Source organism: Tachyglossus aculeatus, chromosome 1, assembly GCF_015852505.1.
Source record: "Tachyglossus aculeatus isolate mTacAcu1 chromosome 1, mTacAcu1.pri, whole genome shotgun sequence".
NCBI lineage: Eukaryota > Metazoa > Chordata > Mammalia > Monotremata > Tachyglossidae > Tachyglossus > Tachyglossus aculeatus.
This window is the reverse complement of record NC_052066.1, coordinates 72,463,674-72,484,651: the sequence shown is the minus strand read 5'-3', so window position 1 is coordinate 72,484,651 and position 20,978 is coordinate 72,463,674. Positions and strand designations below refer to the sequence as shown.

The 20,978-nt window shown below is 45.6% G+C and overlaps 1 protein-coding gene and 2 non-coding genes across 10 annotated transcripts in view; all 3 read right to left on the bottom strand.

The window, feature by feature from the left end:
• Positions 1-705: 705 nt before the first annotated feature.
• ATG16L1 (autophagy related 16 like 1) overlaps positions 706-20,978 on the bottom strand; it is a 62,933-nt gene continuing 42,660 nt past the window's right edge. For 3 of the 8 annotated variants that reach the window (XM_038752167.1, XM_038752178.1, XM_038752209.1), the window contains 11 exons: positions 20,733-20,835; positions 14,512-14,617; positions 13,920-13,990; positions 12,416-12,487; positions 9,571-9,691; positions 8,947-9,052; positions 7,372-7,521; positions 7,157-7,204; positions 5,903-5,965; positions 5,427-5,528; positions 706-2,401 (listed from right to left, as the gene is read on the bottom strand). In XM_038752167.1, the coding sequence (XP_038608095.1) occupies positions 2,308-2,401; positions 5,427-5,528; positions 5,903-5,965; positions 7,157-7,204; positions 7,372-7,521; positions 8,947-9,052; positions 9,571-9,691; positions 12,416-12,487; positions 13,920-13,990; positions 14,512-14,617; positions 20,733-20,835 (1,036 nt within the window). In that variant the 3' untranslated portion in view covers positions 706-2,307. The remainder of the gene's footprint in view (positions 2,402-5,426; positions 5,529-5,902; positions 5,966-7,156; positions 7,205-7,371; positions 7,522-8,946; positions 9,053-9,570; positions 9,692-12,415; positions 12,488-13,919; positions 13,991-14,511; positions 14,618-20,732; positions 20,836-20,978) is intronic. The other 5 variants (XM_038752187.1, XM_038752217.1, XM_038752234.1 and 2 more) reach the window with 3 other exon arrangements.
• LOC119935913 lies at positions 11,116-11,389 on the bottom strand. Its single transcript, XR_005453515.1, has one exon.
• Positions 19,773-20,051, bottom strand: LOC119935935. Its single transcript, XR_005453537.1, has one exon.

The window sequence follows — 20,978 nt, the reverse complement described above, 5'->3', positions numbered from 1 at the left end:
TTCATTTATGATCTCTACTTACATGATAATCAATTACCTATATATTGACAGCCAGTGGAGTTGATTTGAAAGTACAGGCAGCGTTATTCCCTGGAAAACCATGGAAATAAAAATGGTATCAAGAAAAAGGGTGCACGGATACCAAAACTGTGATTGGCAAGGGAAATCAGCACAGAGAACGCTATTTCACGAAGAATACCGTGGGGCACTTTTACAAGCAACTATACCAAAACGTTGCAGTGGAGATGAACAAAAATGAGCTCCAATTCATCAATGATGCAATGTAAAATGCAACAACGTAACAAAACTTTCCTGGAATACACTTCCACTATAGGAGTCCTTGGGTTCCACGAAAATACGCCTCTTTATATGAACAAATAGTAACCACGCCATGTCAACCGGAGGGATGGGAAGGCGATAGCTCCGACAGAAGAAAGATCAAGCTGTAATGACGCTTCTTGGAGCGTTACAGCTAGAAATGTAAAATTGCTAACTTTCTCTCTCTCAAACACAGATTTATAGATGGGATGCAACTGCAGCTTCTGATCACCTGTGACTGTTGCAAATGTGAATACTTTAGAGAGATAACGTGAAATCCCCCTTACCCAGCAGGAGTGGGAAAGTAAATTGGGAGACTAATTCCCTTTCTTTTAAGGCGGGGGAGGGAGAGGAGAGCTTCTCCAAACACAAACAAGGATATGTATGGAATTTTAAAAGCAGAGGATAAGTTTATTTACAATCAAGTTCTGGTTGGCAGCTTAATAATAATAAATAAAAGATTTGCCCTGGCCTATGTATTTTAACTTCCCTCAGCAAAAAGTATCTGGACAATGAGGTGGAAAGAGACAAATGAGGAGGGAGTAGTTGGGGAAGGCAGATGGGAGGAGAGATACCTTGACTAAGGAAAAGAAACAAGCATCATTTGTCTTTCATCTAGCTTTAAACACACACATTTCCCAAATTCCACAGAAAAAAAAATTCAGGAAGGAAGCAAATTAAAGTGCAAATTAAAAGAAGTGATAAAACATGGTGGGGGGTGTTCGGGTGTTTGCGTGTGAGGTGGGGAGAGGGATAGAGGTGGAAGAGAAGGGCTTTAAAGCCCCCTGGCTCGTAAAGGAAAAAAAGGTAGTTTGGATAAACATTTAAAAAAAGCCCACAGACTACTCCCCAGTCTCATTACCGTTTTGTTACCCAAGGATGCAGAAGTTCCCAAGCTTCCTAAGTCTCGAAGTTGGGTGTTCCCTGCATCAAGCGGGGTATCGCGCGTGTGCTTAGCAAAGGGGGCAGGTGGTCTGGAATTGCCAGCACCCGATTACTGCACTCGGGACCGCAATTTCCTACGCGCCACCCACAACCCCAAACACCCTTGGAGATGTCTCTGGACAGGACGGATGTGTTAAGTGAGGCGCGGTTCATTTATCTCCCGGCATAGGGCACAGGAGAATCAATCCATTCTTCATCACAGCAGTAGCACATCCCTGCCTGAAAGCAGAAGAAACCCTCACCCCTCCAATTTCACAGCAAATTCATGTTCAGAATGAAAACGCTCCTTAACTTAATTCTCTTATGTGCCAGAATCCTGAATGGAAGAGGAGACGTGAAAGGTTAAAACAAAAACAAAATTTTTTTAAAAAAACCCACTTTGAAGTCTGGACAATATCCTGAAGGGATGCTCAAGAAAGTGAAAGCGATTCGGCCGAACAAGCCCATGCCACGGCAACAACCTTGTATTGAAGAAATGTCCGAACTGCTAAGAGAGTATACAACTATTTCATCGCTTTACGGATTTATGAGGGACCGTTCTGTACCATAATTCAAGCTCCCGTTGCCTCCCGCCCAAGTCAGCCCCTGGGAAAAGAAGAGCGCACAGAGGCAGGAAAAGTGAGGGCTGAGGGGGGGAACGAACACACACGTATTTAGGATAATTGGCACTGCTGTCCGATGAAGGATCAAACCCTCTTTACGTCAATTCCATCCAGTGAGGTATGGAAAAAAATCGAAGCTACTAGTGTTCTCCCACCAATTCAGAGACACCCAACAGATCCCCTGCTAAGTGCCAGCAGCACGGGGGGCGGTTTCCCCCGCTCGGGGCTACTCTTCCAGACCACAGGAGAGCTCCGAGCTCCTTCTCTGAAATTCTGTACAAAGGAAGGCCACCGTTTCACTAGAGTTCTTCTCCAGGAAATCAGAGCCGGGCACTTGGACCGTAAGCCCGGAGGAAGGCCAGCTCTAGCCACGGGCCTCCACGGGTGAGCGCTTCCTCGCTGACGACACCTTCGAAGCTTTGCTCTTCACATGCCTTCCAAGTCAGTAGTCAGACCACACAACCGCTTTGTTGCTTTTGTCCACACTGGCTACATTAACACCAGAGGGTGACCAAGCCACTGCGTTGATAGAAGAGCTGGAAGATCAACAACAGGAAATTGAGTGAGGGACCGTTCAGCAACTGGACTGACAGCCGCAAACGGTCCTGGGCCTTATTTACCCCCGCTTCACTAAAATAAATAGGAGCCCGCTCATTTTCTAGCGCTAGTATTTACACTTCCTGCCTCTGCCTCGTTTTATCATTTCCTTTACCGGGCTTATGCTGGTCATAAGCTTGGGGCCGGAAAGAGGCCAGAAGCAGATACACGACAGTGAGATTTCCTTTTCTTGTGGTATTTGTTGAGGGCTTACTTTGTGCAGGCCACTAGTACTCCGCACTGGGGTAGATACAACCTAATAAGGTCGGACAAAGCCCTTATCCCACTTAAGGCTCATAGTCTTAATCCCCATTTTACAGATGAGAAGTTCATTCATTCATTCATTCAATTGTATTTATTGAGCGCTTACTGTGTGCAGAGCACTGTACTAAGTGCTTGGGAAGTCCAAGTTGGCAACATATAGAGACGGTCCCTACCCAATAGCGGGCTCACAGTCTAGAAGGGGGAGACAGACAACAAAACATATTAACAAAATACAATAAATCTGTACAAATAAAATATTCAATCGCATTTATTGAGCACTTACTGTGTGCAGAGCACTGTACAAAGAGCTTGGGAAATATAAACACCTCCAAGAGGTCTTCCCTGATTAATTTTTTTTCTCTTTATATCATATCCCCCAAACCATTACCTCAGTATTCCTGTGTGAACAACGCACTTATGCATTCATGCCCATCATTCAGACCGTTTTCTGTACCCTGCTGCTGAAGCACTTACTCATCTACATTTCCGTTTTTCTTTTCGCTTCTTCCATCTACAAATTGCAAGCTTTCGGAGGATAGGGATCGTGTTTTCTAACTGTGTTGTACTTTCTCGAGCACTTAGCCCAAGTCACACAGCAGGCGGGTGGCAGAACCGGGATTAGAACCCAGGTCCTCTGCCTCCCAAGCCTGTGGCTCTTTCCATTAGGCCATGCTGCTTCGTTTGTTGTCAAACTGGGGCTCCCTGGCCTGTCTACAACTTAGCGGGGCTCTTCTTACCCTCCTCAGGGTCCAGAGCTCAATTGGATGGATCTACCTCTCCGGTTTTCACTTCAGACAGCCTGGGGGATGCTCTAGGGTAAATTGGATATTGGGGTTTTAGAGCCACCGGATAAAAATCTTGGGACTGGGACAGACGGCTCTGGTTCCATCCTGGGAGGACGGATGTCCTATCAACTGTCTTTCCTCTTCCTCTCCCCCCACCTCTTGCCCCCCTTTTCTCACTGTCCTCTGCCTAGCCCCCCTCAAAGCACTGGCCAATGTCTCATCCTTTCCCCCATTATGAGAAGCAGCCTGGCTTGGTGGAAAGAGCCCGGGCTTGGGAGTCGGAGGACCTGGGTTCTAACCCCGGCTCCGCCACTTGTCTGCTGTGTGACCTTGGGCAAGCCGCTTAACTTCTCTGCCTCAGTTTCCTCATCTGGAAAATGGGGATTCAGACTGTGAGCCCCGCATTCATTCACTCATTCAGTCGTATTTATTGAGCGCTTGCTGTGTGCACAGCACTGTACTAAGCGCTTGGGAAGTACAAGTTGGCAACATATAGAGACGGTCCCTACCCAACGGCGGGCTCACAGTCTAGAACGGGGAGACAGAGAACAAAACATATTAACAAAATAAAACAGAATAAATATGTACAAATAAAATAAATAGAGTAATAAATACGTACAAACATATACAGGTGCTGTGGGGAGGGGAAGGAGGTAAGGCGGGGGGGATGGAGTGGGGAAGGAGGGGGAGAGGAAGGAGGGGGCTCAGTGTGGAAAGGCCTCCTGGAGGAGGTGAGCTCTCAGTAGGGCCTTGAAGGGAGGAAGAGAGCGAGCTTGGCGGAGGGGCAGAGGGAGGGCATTCCAAGCCAGTGGGATGACGTGGGCCGGGGGTCGACGGCGGGCCAGGCGAGAACGAGGCCTAACGGTGAGGAGATTAGCAGCAGAGGGTGCAGGCTGGGCTGGAGAAGGACAGAAGGGAGGTGAGGTAGGAGGGGGAGAGGTAATGGACAGCCTTGAAGCCGAGGGTGAGGAGTTTCTGCCTGATGGGATAACCTGATTACTTTGTAACTATCCAGTGCTTAGAACAGTGCTTGGCACATAGTAAGTGCTTAAATACCAAAATTATTATTATTACCCCAGTGTTCAGAACAGTGCTAGGCACATAGTAAGAGCTTAACATATACCAGAGTTATAATTATTATTATTAATAATAATAATGACATTTATTAAGTGCTTACTATGTGAAAAACACTGTTCTAAGTGCTGGGGAGGTTACAAGGTGATCAGGTTGTCCCACGGGAGGCTCAGTCTTAATCCCCATTTTCCAGATGAGGTAACTAAGGCACAGAGAAGTGAAGTGACTTGCCCAAAGCCACACAGCTGACAATCGGCAGAGCCGGGATTTGAACCCTTGACCTCTGACTCCAAAGCCCGGGCTCTTTCCACTGAGCTACGCTGCTTCTCTATTTTCTATATTAACTCCTTTATAATATTACTATTATTATTATGACGATCCAAGTTCCCCCATGCCCAAAATGAAGAAGCAGTGTGGCCTACTGGATAGCACCTGCTGGTAGTCAGAATGACCTTGGTTCTAATCCCGGCTCTGCCACTACTTGCTGTGTGACCTTGGGCAATACACTTCACTTCTTTGGGCCCCTGTTCTCTTATCTGTGAAAAGGGGATTAAGACTGTGAGCCCCACGTGAGACATGGATCGTGTCCAACTTGATTAGCTGGTACCTATTCCAGAGCTTAGTACAGAGCAAGTGCTTAAAAAACACATGTACGTATACACACACACACACAAAAAAAAAGTTGGCATACATAACCCACACCAAACACACAAGAAGTTGGCACACGTAACTTGCACCAAACTGAGTGGAAAGTGTAAAGACCTCTTCTTTCACCGTCCTTTCAATCTCCACCACCCTCCAGTCCCAAACACACTTTATATACCTTGGCATCTGTTCTCACCTGTGAAACTTTGAAAGAACTTTTTCAACTTTTCCAGTGAGCACATTCCAGATATAGAGAGATCCCTCGGCTGAGCCAGCTGCCACGTAACTGCCATCGGGGCTACGGAGCCGTGGGGGCGGTGGGGGAAATGAAGAGTTACAAAACACAAATGGCACCTCTTATCCATATTATTTACTTCAATAAGGAAAACCACCACTGAGTCACTTCCTGTGTACTCTTTTTCTAATTTTGAAAAAAAAAAAAAATCAAATACCTCACCAGATCTTTTCCTCCCTACTTAAAAATTATTTGGCACACCAGGTAGAGATGGCCTTCAACGTTAAATGCCATGATCCACAGGCTACTGAGCACAAAAGACTCTCAGAAAATGATCTGAGGTCTATGCTCCCCAGTGCGTAGTATAGTGACTGGCACATAGGAAACACTCAAATCCACTTGATTGATTGATCACAGTTACCCCCAAATACTCCTACCTGGGAAGGAGTAGGAAAGACAGTAGAGCAATAGATTCAGCCCAGGACTGAATCTGAAAAGGGCTGAAACAGTGAAAGGAAGACAGTATCAGAGACATAATGGGCCATCTCCCTTAATTCTCCCCAAGTATTCCCAAGCTATAAAAACACCTCCTTGAAAAAGATAGAGGGTAATATGCCAGGTGTAGATTAAGTAGCATCTAGCAACACTTATCTTTGCTTTTTGTACTTCTGTACATATCCTTAAATTACATATTATAAAATTACTTATTCCTATTAATGTCTGTCTCCCCCTTCCAGACTGTAAGCTCGCTACGGGCAGGGAACGTGTCGGCTAATTCTGTTCTGTTGTACTCTCCCAAGCACTTAGTACAGTGCTCTGCACATAGTAAGCGCTTAATACAATCGATTGACTTTTACTGTAATCATGAATGAAGGAAATAAATAGGTTCTCAGAGCTATCTCTATCTAGTATTCTGGGTTAACTCTGATTTGTTTGCCCAGAAGACCTGCAGCAATGTACTTTATAGTATCCGCTGAGCAAGTCAGTGATTTTATTCCCAAGCAATCCTGCTATATACCTGAGCCCTCTTTTCCCCCAGCTTGCACTCCCTTCTGCAGCATCTATGCACCTCAATCTGTGTGACCTTTGGACAACTTGATATTCTCCTCACTCCCAAACCCACAGCACTTATGTAAATATCTTTAAATTATACATTGTAAGTTATTTATTCATAAAAATGCCCGTCTCCCCGTCTAGACTGCAAGCTCGTTATGAGCAGGGAACGTGTCTGCTGATTTTGTTCTATTGTACTCTCCCAAGCGCTTTGTACAGTGCTCTGCACATAGTAAGTGCTCCACAAATACCCGTGATTGATTGACCGCTCCCTGCATGCCTTGCCTGAAGAGCAAAGAGAGGGGAAAGAAGGGGTGAGGAAACGGAGAGAGAAGAAAGGGGTGCAAGTGGGTTGAAGAATGGAAATATATCAGGACCAGTGGGGCTAGTAGTAGACTACAGTCGGCCTTTCTAACAGTGATGAAAGTACACACAATTTCCCCCCTCCTCCCCTATAACCTGCCACCCTCATCTTGAATCTGGTTAGCCGAGGTGTGAAACTGTTACCGCCAATGGGTCCAAAGAATACTCTAGTTGGAGACCATAACTTAATTAGCCAGTCACAATTAAAGGAAATCCCGAGACCTCCATCCTATGAATTCCACTAAGAATGAGGAGTCTGAGCAACCATTATTTACCTGAAAACAACTCTAGTCCAATCAGATCCACACTTGAATCCTGGAGCACTGAAACCAAATAAACTGAGGCTATAATTTTCCAGGTTCCAGTTGTCTTGTCTAAAAATGCAGCTTTACGTTACTCTGGCTAGCATTCTGATCCCATACAACCCACCCACCATCAGAATAGATACCCCGAGACAAAAGTCTGACAACCTATTGGACAGCATGGTTACCTGAAGGTCTGTTTGATAGCATTGACTCGAAGGTCAATGATATTTAGCAGGTTATCCCGGGAACAGCTCAGGAGCTCTGTTCTCTCTGGGTTCAGATCCAGGGCGGTGATCTTTCCCAATAGCTCCATTTCTCGGATTATACTTTCAGCTCTAAGAAGTAAAAAAGAGAGACTACCTGTAAATGCTGGGATAGAGGTCTAACCGGAAAAAAATATGTTCTTTAACCCAATTAAAATTCCTAAATGCACTCAAGTCTCTGGTGGTGCCCATTTTCCTCCCTCCTGAAGACTAGGCCATATATTCAATCCATCACTAAGTCCTGTCGGTCCCACCTTCACAACATCGCTAAAATTGCGACCACATTAGTACAACCATTCATCCTATCCTGTCTGGGTTACTGCATCTGTCTTCTGGCTGACCTCCCAGCCTCCTGTCTTCCCAATCCAGGCCATACTTCACTCTGCTGCCCGGATCATTTTTCTGCAAAAACATCCAGGACACGACATCCTGCTCCTCAAAAAACTCCAGTGGTTGGCCATCCACCTCTGCAAACAGAAACACCTCACCATAGGCTTCAAAGCACTCCACCACCTTGCCCCCTCCTATCTCACCTCTCCCTTTCTACAACCCAGCCCACACACTTTGTTCCTCTAGCGCTAACCTTCTCACTGTCCCTCGATCTCTCACCTATCTCTCTGCCTCCGGCCTGGAAAACCCTCCCTCCTCAAGTCCGAAAGACAATCATTCTCCCCCGCCTTCAAAGCCTTATTGAAGGCACAGCTCCTTCAAAAGGCCTACCCAGATGAAGTCCCGCTTTTCCTCACCTCCCACTTGCTCACTTTGCTCTTCCCCCCTTCCCAGCCCTACAACACTTATGTACATATCTGTCATTTTATTTATTTGCATTGATGTCTCCTCCCCTGCTAGACTGTAACATTGTTGCGGGCAGGGAATGTGACTGTTTACCGTTGTATTGTATTCTCCCAAGCACTTAGTAAGCGCTCAATCAATACGAATGAATGAATGAATGAACCAGGGAAGCCCAACACACTCGGGAGAAAAGGTGGGAAATCGAGCGCGAATAGTTTTAATAAGAGCTCGCCATTGGGTTTGACTGGCCCAGTTGAAGTTGATTAAATACCAGCTTCCATTTCCTGAAGAATGCAGATAAGACCATGAAGCACCTGAGGTCTATATTACAAATTACAAGCTTCCACTCTGAGTGGTTCTTACAGGAGGACAAGAAATAGAGAACTAGCAATATTTCAAATCCCAGTTTCACTTCTTGTCTTTCAAGTGCTCTACAGTGAGTTGACTTTCTGCTTAACGGAGGACTGGGAATGTGAAAAGTGGCTTTCTGTGCTACAGATGGAGGGGCGAAGAAAGCATAAAAGGCAGATGGAAAATTTATGAGGGGAAAAAGTACAAGTGAAAAATCAATGAAATTCCTTTTAAGTCAAAAATCTGGTTCCAGTTTTATAAGACAATTCATTTATTCCCAAGCTATTCTATTTACTCCACCACTATTCTTTCTGCCCTTCTTCACTAGCATCTGGTTTAAGAGCTATTTTTTACCGGATATCCCAGAAACGGATTTTCTTGTCAAAATGTCCGCTCATCACACACTGCTCGGTGCAGACAATATCATTGCAACTGGATCCCGCAAACACCGTTTTTGTACCTGAGAGAGGGGAAGCAACACCCATTAACCCCACTGTTTCATCTTGTTTTTCATTTTCATCCAATTCCCTGGGTAAAACATCACGAGAACCTAGGCCCGGATAGTAATGACTATGTATAAACAGTGCTCTGCACACAGTAAGCGCTCAATAAATACGATTGAATGAAGGCAAATAAGTCACCATATCTAGCAGTGATCCTAGTGCAAGCCCTAATACTACCAATACCACCCCCGCCACCCACACCTCCTTTGAAAATTGCCTTTGAAAACTGGCAGGCTGGGAATGCAGAACTGTACTGTCACCAAATTAGAGAAGCAGTATATTAAAGAAAACACCCTTCCCCATCTATTGACATGCTTATCTCAGAGCTGAAGCAGAAAGAGCCTCGAAGTTGCAAGTTTCCTTACAGATTCTACTCTGCAGAGCGGTCTATTAAAGCAGACACCCTTCCCCATCTATCGACATGCTTATCTCACAGCTGAAGCAGAAAGAGCCTTGGAGTTGCAAGTTTCCTTACAGATTCTGCTCTGCAGATTCCAGAGTTTGAGGGTCCGGTCATGACTTCCTGAAACAATAAGTGATTTACCCAACAGGAACTTAGCCGACAGCACTTTCCCACTGTGTCCCGTCAGCGTGTGCTGGGAGAGAAAGAAAACGGTGTAAAAATCAATGGTCCTCATTAGGCCTAATTCGGTCTAGTGCTAAAGGAAATATGACATCTGAGAGTCGGTGATTCTCAGCTTGGAAACTAAGATAGATTTAGAACCCTTCTACAGACACAAGAAACAAAGGAAAGGAAGAGCTACATGACCACGTACCTTCCCCCCCTTGTGATTTCACAAGTTTCATTCTGGAGCTATGAAAACTATGTATTTAGACTTTGTGGGGCAGGATGAAGGCTAACTTGCCTTACATTACTCAACCGTGACCTTTTTGGCCAACAGAGTAGCTCAGAGAATTTCCAAGAGAGCCTTTGGTTTTTCAGCCAGTGCTTGCAAAACAGGCCCTTGAGAGGAAGGAGCATGAAGTTTCGAGGCCAGGGGCAGAGACCCCTGCTAAAAAACAAAACAAAACAAAACAAACCCAAAATGCAGCTCAACGAAAACACTGGATAACTCTTTAGGAGAAGACAGAATAACACATTTTTGGTAAGACTAGAAATCACTAGCCTCCCCTCCCCTTCAGTCTCAAAGTTAACCCCATGTGGGACAACCTGATAACCTTGTATCGACCCCAGTGCTTAGAACGGTGCTTGGCACATAGTAAGCGCTTAACAAATACCATCACTATTACTCATTTAAAATCTGAATACAGCAATATTTGTGACAGCTTGCTTAAGTCCTATAGCAAAACGGATTGAAATGAGTTTGTGCTTTCAGTATCCAATCTCTCAGGTTCTTTACTAAATTTATGGATCAAATAATTCAGTCATGTTTATTGAGTGCACAAGCTGACAGTCTAGATACAGCCATTAAAATAAATAAGTTACAGATACGTACTAAAGTGCTGTGGGGCTGAAGGAGGGATGAATAAAATACGCAAGTCTAAGTGCACGGGCAACATGAAAGGGAGTGGGAGAAGATAAAAAGTAGGGCAAGGCCTCCTGGAGGAGATGTGGGCCTTCAATTAGGCTTGAAAGGTGGGGAGAGTGATAATCTGTCGAATATAAAAAGAGTGGGTATTCCAGCCCAGGGGCAGGATATGGGCAAGAGGCGGGCAACCAAATGGATGAACTGAGGTACGGTGAATGGGATGGCATTAAAGGAACACATTCTGCAGGCTGGGTTATATAGTAGGAAATCAGGAAGATAAGGTAGGAGGGGGCAGGGAGATTGACTGGTTTAAAGCCAAGGGTACAGAGTTTCTGCTTGATGTGGAGGTGGATGGGCAACCGCTGGATATTCTTGAGGAGTGGGGGGAAACGTGGACTGATTCCACAGACTGTATTATAATGACAAAATGCATAAGCAAATCTAATCCTAGCTTTTTTGCTGTGGCTTAACTGTGTGATAATATCCATTTTTGAAAGCCAACACCGCTGTTCAACAGAAGGGTTCCCAGAGGTCTCAGCTTGAAAACTTCAGATCATAACCAAGACCTAAACACTTCCACCACCAAAACTCCTTTATGACTGCTCCTGTTGGATGCCTACACAACTGTTGTGTCGCCTGGAACTCCAGTGAACACAAAATTAGAAGACATCACACAATGTCGGCAGTTCCTCGGCCGATCAGAGCACTACTAGGTTCTGATGGAAAAAGAGGCTGCACGGACTCAGAATGGTGATGAAAGCACAGTCTCTGGCCAGTCAGACCTTTTACTATTCATCACTGACCTCTCACCCATGAAGCAAAGTGATTAATATACCCCAAACAGCTTCCAAAAAGGGAATACACACACATACGTCCCCCCCTAATATTCGAAAGGTATGCGGAATCTTCCAAGAAATATCCACGGTCCATGAAAACACTTCAATCATTGTGTTCTTTACATAAAAAGAATTCAATCACTTCCTGTGGCTGGGGAAAACACTGAAACCTCTCTCAGACCACCAGAGTGACTTCTCAAACACCTAGTAAAGTGCTCTGCTCACGGTACAGACATTAATGAACTTTCTCCTAACGGGACATTTAGAGACCCATAACCTCTCCCAACTTTAGAAACCCAATAAATTACATTTCACGGAAATGCTTGCATCCAAGTTTTAGCAGAATGGTATTAACATTTTTGGCAAAATATGCTACTAAATTCTGAATTTAAAATTATGTACTTTGCCTTCCACATGGTGAAATGCGTACATAATTCTGGAAATAGATTACAACAGATGTCATAATTTAAGTGACAGGTAGAACTTTGTGCAGCCTACTGGGGAGCCTAGTTGCCACAGATTTCCCAAGTCTATAGGAGGCAGAATACCCAAATCTTCTCCATAAAAGCTCAGAGACGGTCAAACTTTTTATGGCATTTGATAAACACTTATGTGCCAGACACTGTACTGAGTACTGGGATGGCTACAAGCTAATCAGGTTGGACATAATCCATGTCCCACATGAGGCTCACGGTCTTAATCTCCACTTTACAAAGAGACACAGAAGTTAAGCGACTTCCCCAAGGTCACACAGGATATAAGTGGTGGAGCCAGGATTAGAACCCAGGCCTGCGTTCGATCCATTAGACTGCAACTGTTTACATAGGAAGAGTAGAACTGATGCAGCAGGGGGGAGAAACTTCCTAAATAAAAACCTATGCTTTCCTACAAGCAAACACCAAAATTTGAAAAAGACATGGAAGCAACCATGTCCTCAGTAGCCACCTAAAAGGCAAGCACTACGGGCGTGTTGACTTGTTTCCAGGTGACTCACCCGTAACCAATAATCATCCACAGTCCATATCCTGCTGGCAAAATCATTTGAGGCTGCTAAGAGGTAAGAGCCCTACGGGAACAAACAGCAAACGACATTTTCAATCAATTCAGAAGAGACTTTCCAGAAGCAAACAAAAGGAACACTTTCTGACACAACAGCAGTAGCAAGAATTGCAGTATTTGTTACGTATTTCCTATGTACCGAGCACTTGTATTAAGTGCTGGGGTACATAAGCAGATCAGACACAGTCCCAGCCCCACATGGTACTCCAAGTTTATTAAACAAGTTTAATAAAACTGTCAGAGGGTGGGGGGAACCAGTCAGGTCCAGACCAGGATATATCTGTAATTCCATTTATTTCTATTGATACGTACTTACTGGTTTTGTTGTCCGTTTCCCCCTTCTAAACTGTAAACCCATTGTGGGCAGGGATTGTCTCTCTTTATTGCTGAATTGTAATTTCCAAGCGCCCAGTAGAGTGCTCTGCACGCAGTAAGTGCTCAATAAATATGATTGAATGAATAAAAAGAACCAAGTATTCAATCCCCATTTTACAAATGAGGAAACTGAAGCACAGAAAAGTGTCTTGCCCAAGGTGACACGGCAGGCATTATGGTAGGGCTGGGATTAGAACCCAGGTCTCCTGAAACCCAAGCCTATGCTCTTCCCACCAGGCCACGCTGCTTCTGTAGACAAATATCTGAGTCGTTACAATCTAATTTTAACAAAACTTTGGAAATAAGCTTTCAAGTTCCTACAATTCACCCCTCCTCTAGCTGTCCCCTTAATCTCTCCCTCACCACCCTTGCGGGACACTTTTTTCCCTATTTAAAACATCCCCCCCTATTCTATTTTCTTGTTATACTTCTAATATAAATTGAAAGTAGAATTGGAATTAGGTATCCCTCCTGACCCAGGGAGGCCCTAGTAGATCTGAGTACCACCCGTAAGTCATTTCACTTCAGGTATATACCAAGTTTCACACAAGACCACCATAGGCAGTTGGAAAGCTGCGAGTCATAGATAACTAAGGGAAAGGGGAGTGTTCTTGGAGAATGATGATGTAGAGCCACTGCTTCTCTTGTACATTCTCTTTCCTCCCATAAAAAGTCTACAGTTTATTTTTTTCTACTGCTAAATGTGAAAATGGTACTTGGGAGCAAAGATACCTTTATTGGAAATCATTCAGGCCTGGGGGCGAGGGGGCAGGCGATTATGGGGGATGGGAAGTGGGGGAGTGAAATTCATTCATTCATTCAATTGTACTTATTGAGCGCTTACTGTGTGCAGAGCACTGTACTAAGTGCTTGGGAAGTACAAGTTGGCAACATATAGAGACGGTCCTTACCCGATAACGGGATCGCAATCTAGAAGGGGGAGAAATCCGGACAGGACCCACCTTCTGGCTTATCTGTGAGCCGCTCAATTACCTCATGATTTCAAAGAAGTCCATTTGGCCACCCTTAGTATCTTATATGGAATGATATTAGGTAATACTTACAGCGCTATCAAACTCAATGCTTGTAATTCCTGCATTACTGCCGGCAAAGGAGCCCTTTAACTCGCACCTATCTGAATGCAAAAAAAAAGGGAAAGATTTGGGGGGGGGGGGGAGGAAGAATAGATTAGAATGTGTTAGCTCAAATAAAGGCACATGGAAAGAGATTACTATCAAACAGCAGCTTCACTGCACCAATACAGAAACAATGATAGAAAAAAACGTTAAATAATAATCTACAGAGATTTTGATTCTTATGAAACACCAGATACTCAAGTTTTCTTTTTTTTATGGTATTTGTATTTACGGTATCTGTAGTAAGTGCTGGAGTCGAGTCAAACTAATCAGGTTGGACACAATCCCTATCCCACATGAGGCACACAGTCTTAATCCCCATTTTACAGACGAGGCCACCGAGGCACAGAGAAGTTAAGTGACGCGTCCAAGATCACAGAGCAGACAAGCGGTGGGGCCGGGACTAGAATCCAGGTCCTTCTGACTCCCAGTCTCATGCTCTACCCACTAGTCCATGCTGCTTCCACCCTGTTTCCTTATGACCAGTTTCCTTCCCCATTCGCACGATGACCACCCTCACCTCCGAATACTTCCCAGAGTTTAACCCTCCGGTCCATGCCTCCTGTTGCCAATAGCCTGGAACTGGGATTGAACTGCACAGCATTCACCTCTCCGTCGTGTGCATTCTGCAAGACACAGAACCCCATCCCAGCCCCAGATAGCTTTAGCATTGAAAGCTAATGAAAATCGCCCACAGCTGAAGCTTTTGGTATTCTGCATAAGGATGCCCAGGGTGGGTTGTTTTTTTTTTTTTTTTTTGCAAATTGGGCCACAAGACACAGTTAATCAGTGGAAACTCACTAACCGGCTCTTTTGCCGTCGAGCTCTTCTTGCTCCCACCCTCCCACCGCCTGGACCTCCCTCCCCCTTCACATCCAGCATTTTCCCATTTTGCTCTCCTGAAATCTCTTCTACCTCCAGATGGCCTTTCGGGGATTAATTTCTCAGCTCTGCTCCTAATTTGCCTCTCCACTCACTGAATCGCTCTGCCCTTGAGTCCTTACCCCCTGAGTACTCAGGAACTCATCCCACGGCACCTGTATCTTTATTGTCTGCCTCCTGGGCTAAACTGTATGCTCTTTAAGGGCATGGACAATGCCTATTAACCAATCAATCAATCGTATTTATTGAGCGCTTACTGTGTGCAGAGCAGTGTACTAAGAGCTTGGCAACATATAGAGACAGTCCCTACCCAACCATGGGCTCACAGTCTAAAAGGGGGAGACAGAGAACAAAACCAAACATACTAACAAAATAAAATAAATAGATATGTACAAGTAAAATAAATAGAGTAATAAATATGTACAGACATACATACATATTAACTGTACTGAACTCTCCCAAGTGCTTAGCACACTGCTCTGCCCAGAGAATGTGCTCAAACTGTGAGCCCAATGTTGGGTAGGGACTGTCTCTATATGTTGCCAATTTGTACTTCCCAAGCGCTTAGTACAGTGCTCTGCACATAGTAAGAGCTCAATAAATACAATTGATGATGATGATTCGACATGTTTAAATTCGCTTAGACTGCAAACTCGACATGTTTAAATTCAAGTTCTTCGGTGGGAATGTACCATTTGCAAGTCCAACTGACAGCTCACTATGCAAAAAAGCACACATAGCTCTCCAGCAGACCCAGAAGGACTTCCAAGGAAAGTTTATGTAGTGGCCCTGACGGATTACATGCCGCTTTCAGTCTTCCCGTTAGCATGGGAAAAGACTCAGACGTATTCTGATCACTGTAAATTCTTGCTCTCTGGGAGATATAATAGTAATAATAATAACAATGGTGTTTGTTAAGTGCTTCATACTTCATGCTGCTGCCCGGATTATCTTTGTCCAGAAACGCTCTGGACATATTACTCCCCTCCTCAAAAACCTCCAATGGCTACCGATCAATCTGCGCATCAGGCAGAAACTCCTCACCCTGGGCTTCAAGGCTGTCCATCCCCTCGCCCCCTCCTACCTCACCTCCCTTCTGTCCTTCTACTGCCCAGCCCGCACCCTCCGCTCCTCCACCGCTAATCGCACCGTACCTCGCTCTCGCCTGTCCCGCCATCGACCCCCGGCCCACGTCATCCCCCGGGCCTGGAATGCCCTCCCTCTGCCCATCCGCCAAGCTAGCCCTCTTCCTCCCTTCAAGGCCCTGCTGAGAGCTCACCTCCTCCAGGAGGCCTTCCCAGACTGAGCCCCTTCCTTCCTCTCCTCCTCGTCCCCCTCTCCATCCCCCCATCTTACCTCCTTCCCTTCCCCACAGCACCTGTATATATGTATAGATGTTTGTACATATTTATTACTCTATTTATTTATTTATTTATTTATTTATTTATTTATTTTACTTGTACATTTCTATCCTACTTATTTTATTTTGTTGGTATGTTTGGTTCTGTTCTCTGTCTCCCCCTTTTAGACTGTGAGCCCACTGTTGGGTAGGGACTGTCTCTATGTGATGCCAATTTGTACTTCCCAAGCGCTTAGTACAGTGCTCTGCACATAGTAAGCGCTCAATAAATACGATTGATTGATTGATTGATTGCTTACTATGTGCCAGGCACTGTATTAAGTGCTGGGGTAGATACAGGCAAATTGGGTTGGACACAGCCCCTGTCTCACATGGGGCTCACGGTCGCAATCCCCATTATACAGAAAAGGTAACCGAGGCACAGAGGAAGTGAAGTGACTTGCCAAAGGTCACACAGCAGACAAGTGGCAGAGCCGGGATTAGAACCCATGACCTTCTGACTCCCGGGCCTGGGCTCTGTTGACTACGCCATGATGATTCTCTACTGACCAGGCTACTGACCAAGACTGCTTTGATGGCAGAATAATAACGATGGCATTTATTAAGCACTTACTATGTGCAGAGCACTGTTCTAAGCGCTGGGGAGGTTACAAGGCGATCGGGTTGTCCCACAGGGGGCTCACAGTCAATCCCCATTTTACAGATGAGGTAACTGAGGCACAGAGAAGAGAAGTGACTTGCCCAAAGTCACACAGCTGACAATTGGCAGAGCTGGGATTTGAACCCATGACCTCTGACTCCAAATAATAATAATGATGGCATTTGTTAAGCGCTTACTATGTGCAAAGCACTGTTCTAAGCGCCGGGGTTGGGGGGTTGTCCCTTGGGGGGCTCACAGTCTTAATCCCCATTTTACAGATGAGGTAACTGAGGCACAGAGAAGTGAAGTGACTTGCCCGAAGTCTCACAGCTGACAATTGGCAGAGCCGGGATTTGAACCCATGACCTCTGACTCCAAAGCCCGGGCTTTTTCCACTGAGCCACGCTGCTTGGGACCAGCATTGGTAAAATGCTGAATAACAAAGCTTTGGCTGTGTTAGGAATCACGACCAATCCAAAAAACCCCTCATCTTTCAACAGCAGGTGAACAAAATTTAACACTGATTAGAGTCTGGAAATACTTAGCTGGACAAATAAATGCTTGAGATAAACGCTCAGCCTTCACCCTCAGTCCCAGGCCCACAGCACTTATGTACGCTTCTGTAATTTCTTTATTCATATTAATGTCTGTCTATTCCTGCCTAGACTGTGGGCAGGGAATGTGTCTGCTTATTGTTGTATTCATTCAATCATATTTACTGAGCGCTTGCTGTGTGCAGAGCACTGTACTAAGCGCTTGGGAAGTAGAAGCAGAGTGGCTATTGAGAAGCAGCATGGCTCAGTGGAAAGAGCTTGGGCTTTGGAGTCAGACGTCATGGGTTCAAATCCCAGACCCGCCAACTGTCGATTGTGTGACTTTGGGCAAGTTACTTCACTTCTCTGGGCCTCAGTTCCCTCATCTGTAAAATGGGGATTAAGACTGTGAGCCCCCCGTGGGCCAATCTGATCACCTTGTAACCTCCCCAGCGTTTAGAACAGTGCTTTGCATATAGTAAGTGCTTAATAAATGCCATCATTATTATGATTATTAATACAAGCAGCATGGCTATTGAGAAGCAGCGTGGCTCAGTGGAAAGAGCCCGGGCTTTAGAGTCAGAGGTCAGGGGTTCAAATCCCGGCTCCTCCAATTGTCGGCTGTATGACTTTGGGCAAGTCACTTCACTTCTCTGTGCCTCAGTTACCTCATCTGGAAAATGGGGATGAAGACTGTGAGCCCCCCGTGGGACAACCTCATCACCTTGTAACCTCCCCAGCGCTTAGAACAGTGCTTTGCACATAGTAAGCGCTTAATAAATGCCATTATTATTATTATAATTATTATTACTCTCCAAATGCTTAGTACAGTGCACACAGTAAGCACTCAATAAACGTGACTGAGTACCTTGCCAGCAGTTTTCACACCTTTGTTAAGTGCTTACTACGTGCCAGGCACCGTGCAAAATGCTAGGGTAGATCCACGGTAATCAGGTTGGATTCGGTCCATATCCCACGTGGGGCTCAGCCTGAACCGCCATTTTAGAGCTGAAGCCGCCGAGGCCCAGAGAAGTTAAGTGACCTACCTGAGGTCACACAGCAGACAAGCCGAACAGCCGAGATTAGAACCCAGGTCCTCGGAGTCCCAGCCCTGTGCAGTTTCTATTACACCACACTGTTTCTCACATGGCAACACTTCTGCAAGACTCTGACTCTCAGGGACGGCCCCGGTGGCCCAGCACAGCACAGTGAGAGCCATCAGTACGTGGACTGGCCGGTGGAGCTGTGAAACTACACCATCAGGCCGAAAACAAAACCTGTTTCACAACCGTTATATGACAAAACCGTTTTCTTAGGGAACCAGGTTTACGATCGTGGAATATTTTCCAATCAATCAATCAATCGTATTTATTGGGCGCTTACTATGTGCAGAGCACTGTACTAAGCGCTCGGGAAGTACAAATTGGCAACACATAGAGACAGTCCCTACCCAACACTGGGCTCACAGTCTAAAAGGGGGAGACAGAGAACAGAACCAAACATACCAACAAAATAAAATAAATAGGATAGAAATGTACAAGTAAATAAACAAATAAATAGAGTAATAAATATGTACAACCATATATACATATATACAGGTGCTGCGGGGAAGGGAAGGAGGTAAGATGGGGGGATGGAGAGGGGGACGAGGGGGAGAGGAAGGAAGGGGCTCAGTGTGGGAAGGCCTCCTGGAGGAGGTGAGCTCTCAGCAGGGCCTTGAAGGGAGGAAGAGAGCTAGCTTGGCGGAGGGGCAGAGGGAGGGCATTCCGGGCCCGGGGGATGACGTGGGCCGGGGGTCGACGGCGGGACGGGCGAGAACGAGGTACAGTGAGGAGATTAGTGGTGGAGGAGCGGAGGTTGCGGGCTGGGCAGTAGAAGGAGAGAAGGGAGGTGAGGTAGGAGGGGGCGAGGTGATGGACAGCCTTGAAGCCCAGGGTGAGGAGTTTCCACTACAGAAGCAGCGTGTCTCAGTGGAAAGAGCCCGGGCTTGGTAGTCAGAGTTTTGGATTCAAATCCCAGCTCCGCCACTTTTTTTTTTAAATGGCATTTATTAAGCGCTTACTATGTAAAAAGCACTGTTCTAAGCGCTGGGGAGGTTACAAGGTAATCAAGTTGTCCCACGTGGGGCTCACAGACTGTCACTTGTCAGCTATGTGACTTTGGGCAAGTCACTTCGCTTCTCTGTGCCTCGGTGACCTCATCTGCAAAATGGGGATGAAGACTGTGAGCCCCACGGAGGACAACCCGATCACCTTGTACCCTCCCCAGCGCTTAGAACAGTGTTCTGCACATAGTAAGCACTTAACAAATGCCATTATTATTATTACTTTTTTTCATTCCACGATTACCGTCTTAAGCCTCCAAGAGGTCTCAGCTTGAAAACTTAAAATCATGCACGACCACAGTCCATATTGTCCCATTAAAACCCCTTTGTAATTAGTTTTGTTGGATGCTCAGGGAGGGTTGTCTCTCCATTCTTCTTTGGATAACCCGAACTGAGTATCTCAAACTGTCAGCAGCCCCGGGATCCGATCACAACATAACTAGAGCGTGATGGGGCAAGAGAGGGGCTGCTGGGAGCTGGGAGCAATAAAGGGACTGTGATTTCTTCGTGCAGTCAGACCTTTTACTAATCATCACTGACCTCTTCAAAATATAAGCAATGAATCCCCGAGGAGGAGAATTATGGCATTTGTTTAAGCGCTTATCATGTGCCAAACACTGTTCTAAGCACTGGGGTAGATAGAAGGCAATCAGGCTGTCCCTTGTGGGGCTCACAGTCTTAATCCCCATTTTCCAGATGAGGCAACTGAGGCACAGGGAAGTTGAGTGGTTTGCCCAAGGTCACACGGCAGGTAAGTGGAGGAGCCGGGATCAGAACCCACATCCTCTGACTCATCATCATCAATCGTATTTATTGAGCACTTACTATGTGCAGAGCACTGTACTAAGCGCTTGGGAAGTACAAATTGGCAACATATAGAGACAGTCCCTACCCAACAGTGGGCTCACAGTCTAAAAGGGGGAGACAGAGAACAAAACCAAATATACTAACAAAATAAAATAAATAGAAAAATATGGAACGCTTCACGAATTTGCATGTCATCCCCCAAGCCCGTGCTCTTTCCACTATCCAGTCCATTATTACTTGGGTTTTTCACAAGGCTTTATGGAAAAAGTTGCTACCTGCTGGAATTCAGCAAGACTTGGGTTCAAGACAGCAGGGACTTTAACAGAACAAAGTGGAAGAACACCACCGGCTAGATTTTTGAACTGTCAGGAATTCCGTCAACATTTGTTACCGTTTCCGAATGAACCATACTTACAAAATAGTACGCTGCTTTTGTGGGCACCCTCACTTCTTTCCTGGAACCAGGACGTGCACCCATGTTATCTTGGGGGACGGGAGAGGAAGACACAGAACGTCTCCTAAGACGACAAAGGAAGATATTAAACAGAAGATGAAATCTGTTTACATGTAGGTAATCAAGAGGGCAGGGAAGGAAGGGAAGCAGAGATGATACCTAACCGGGCAATCCTCATCAATTTCCTTCTCTTCTCGCTTTGGCCCG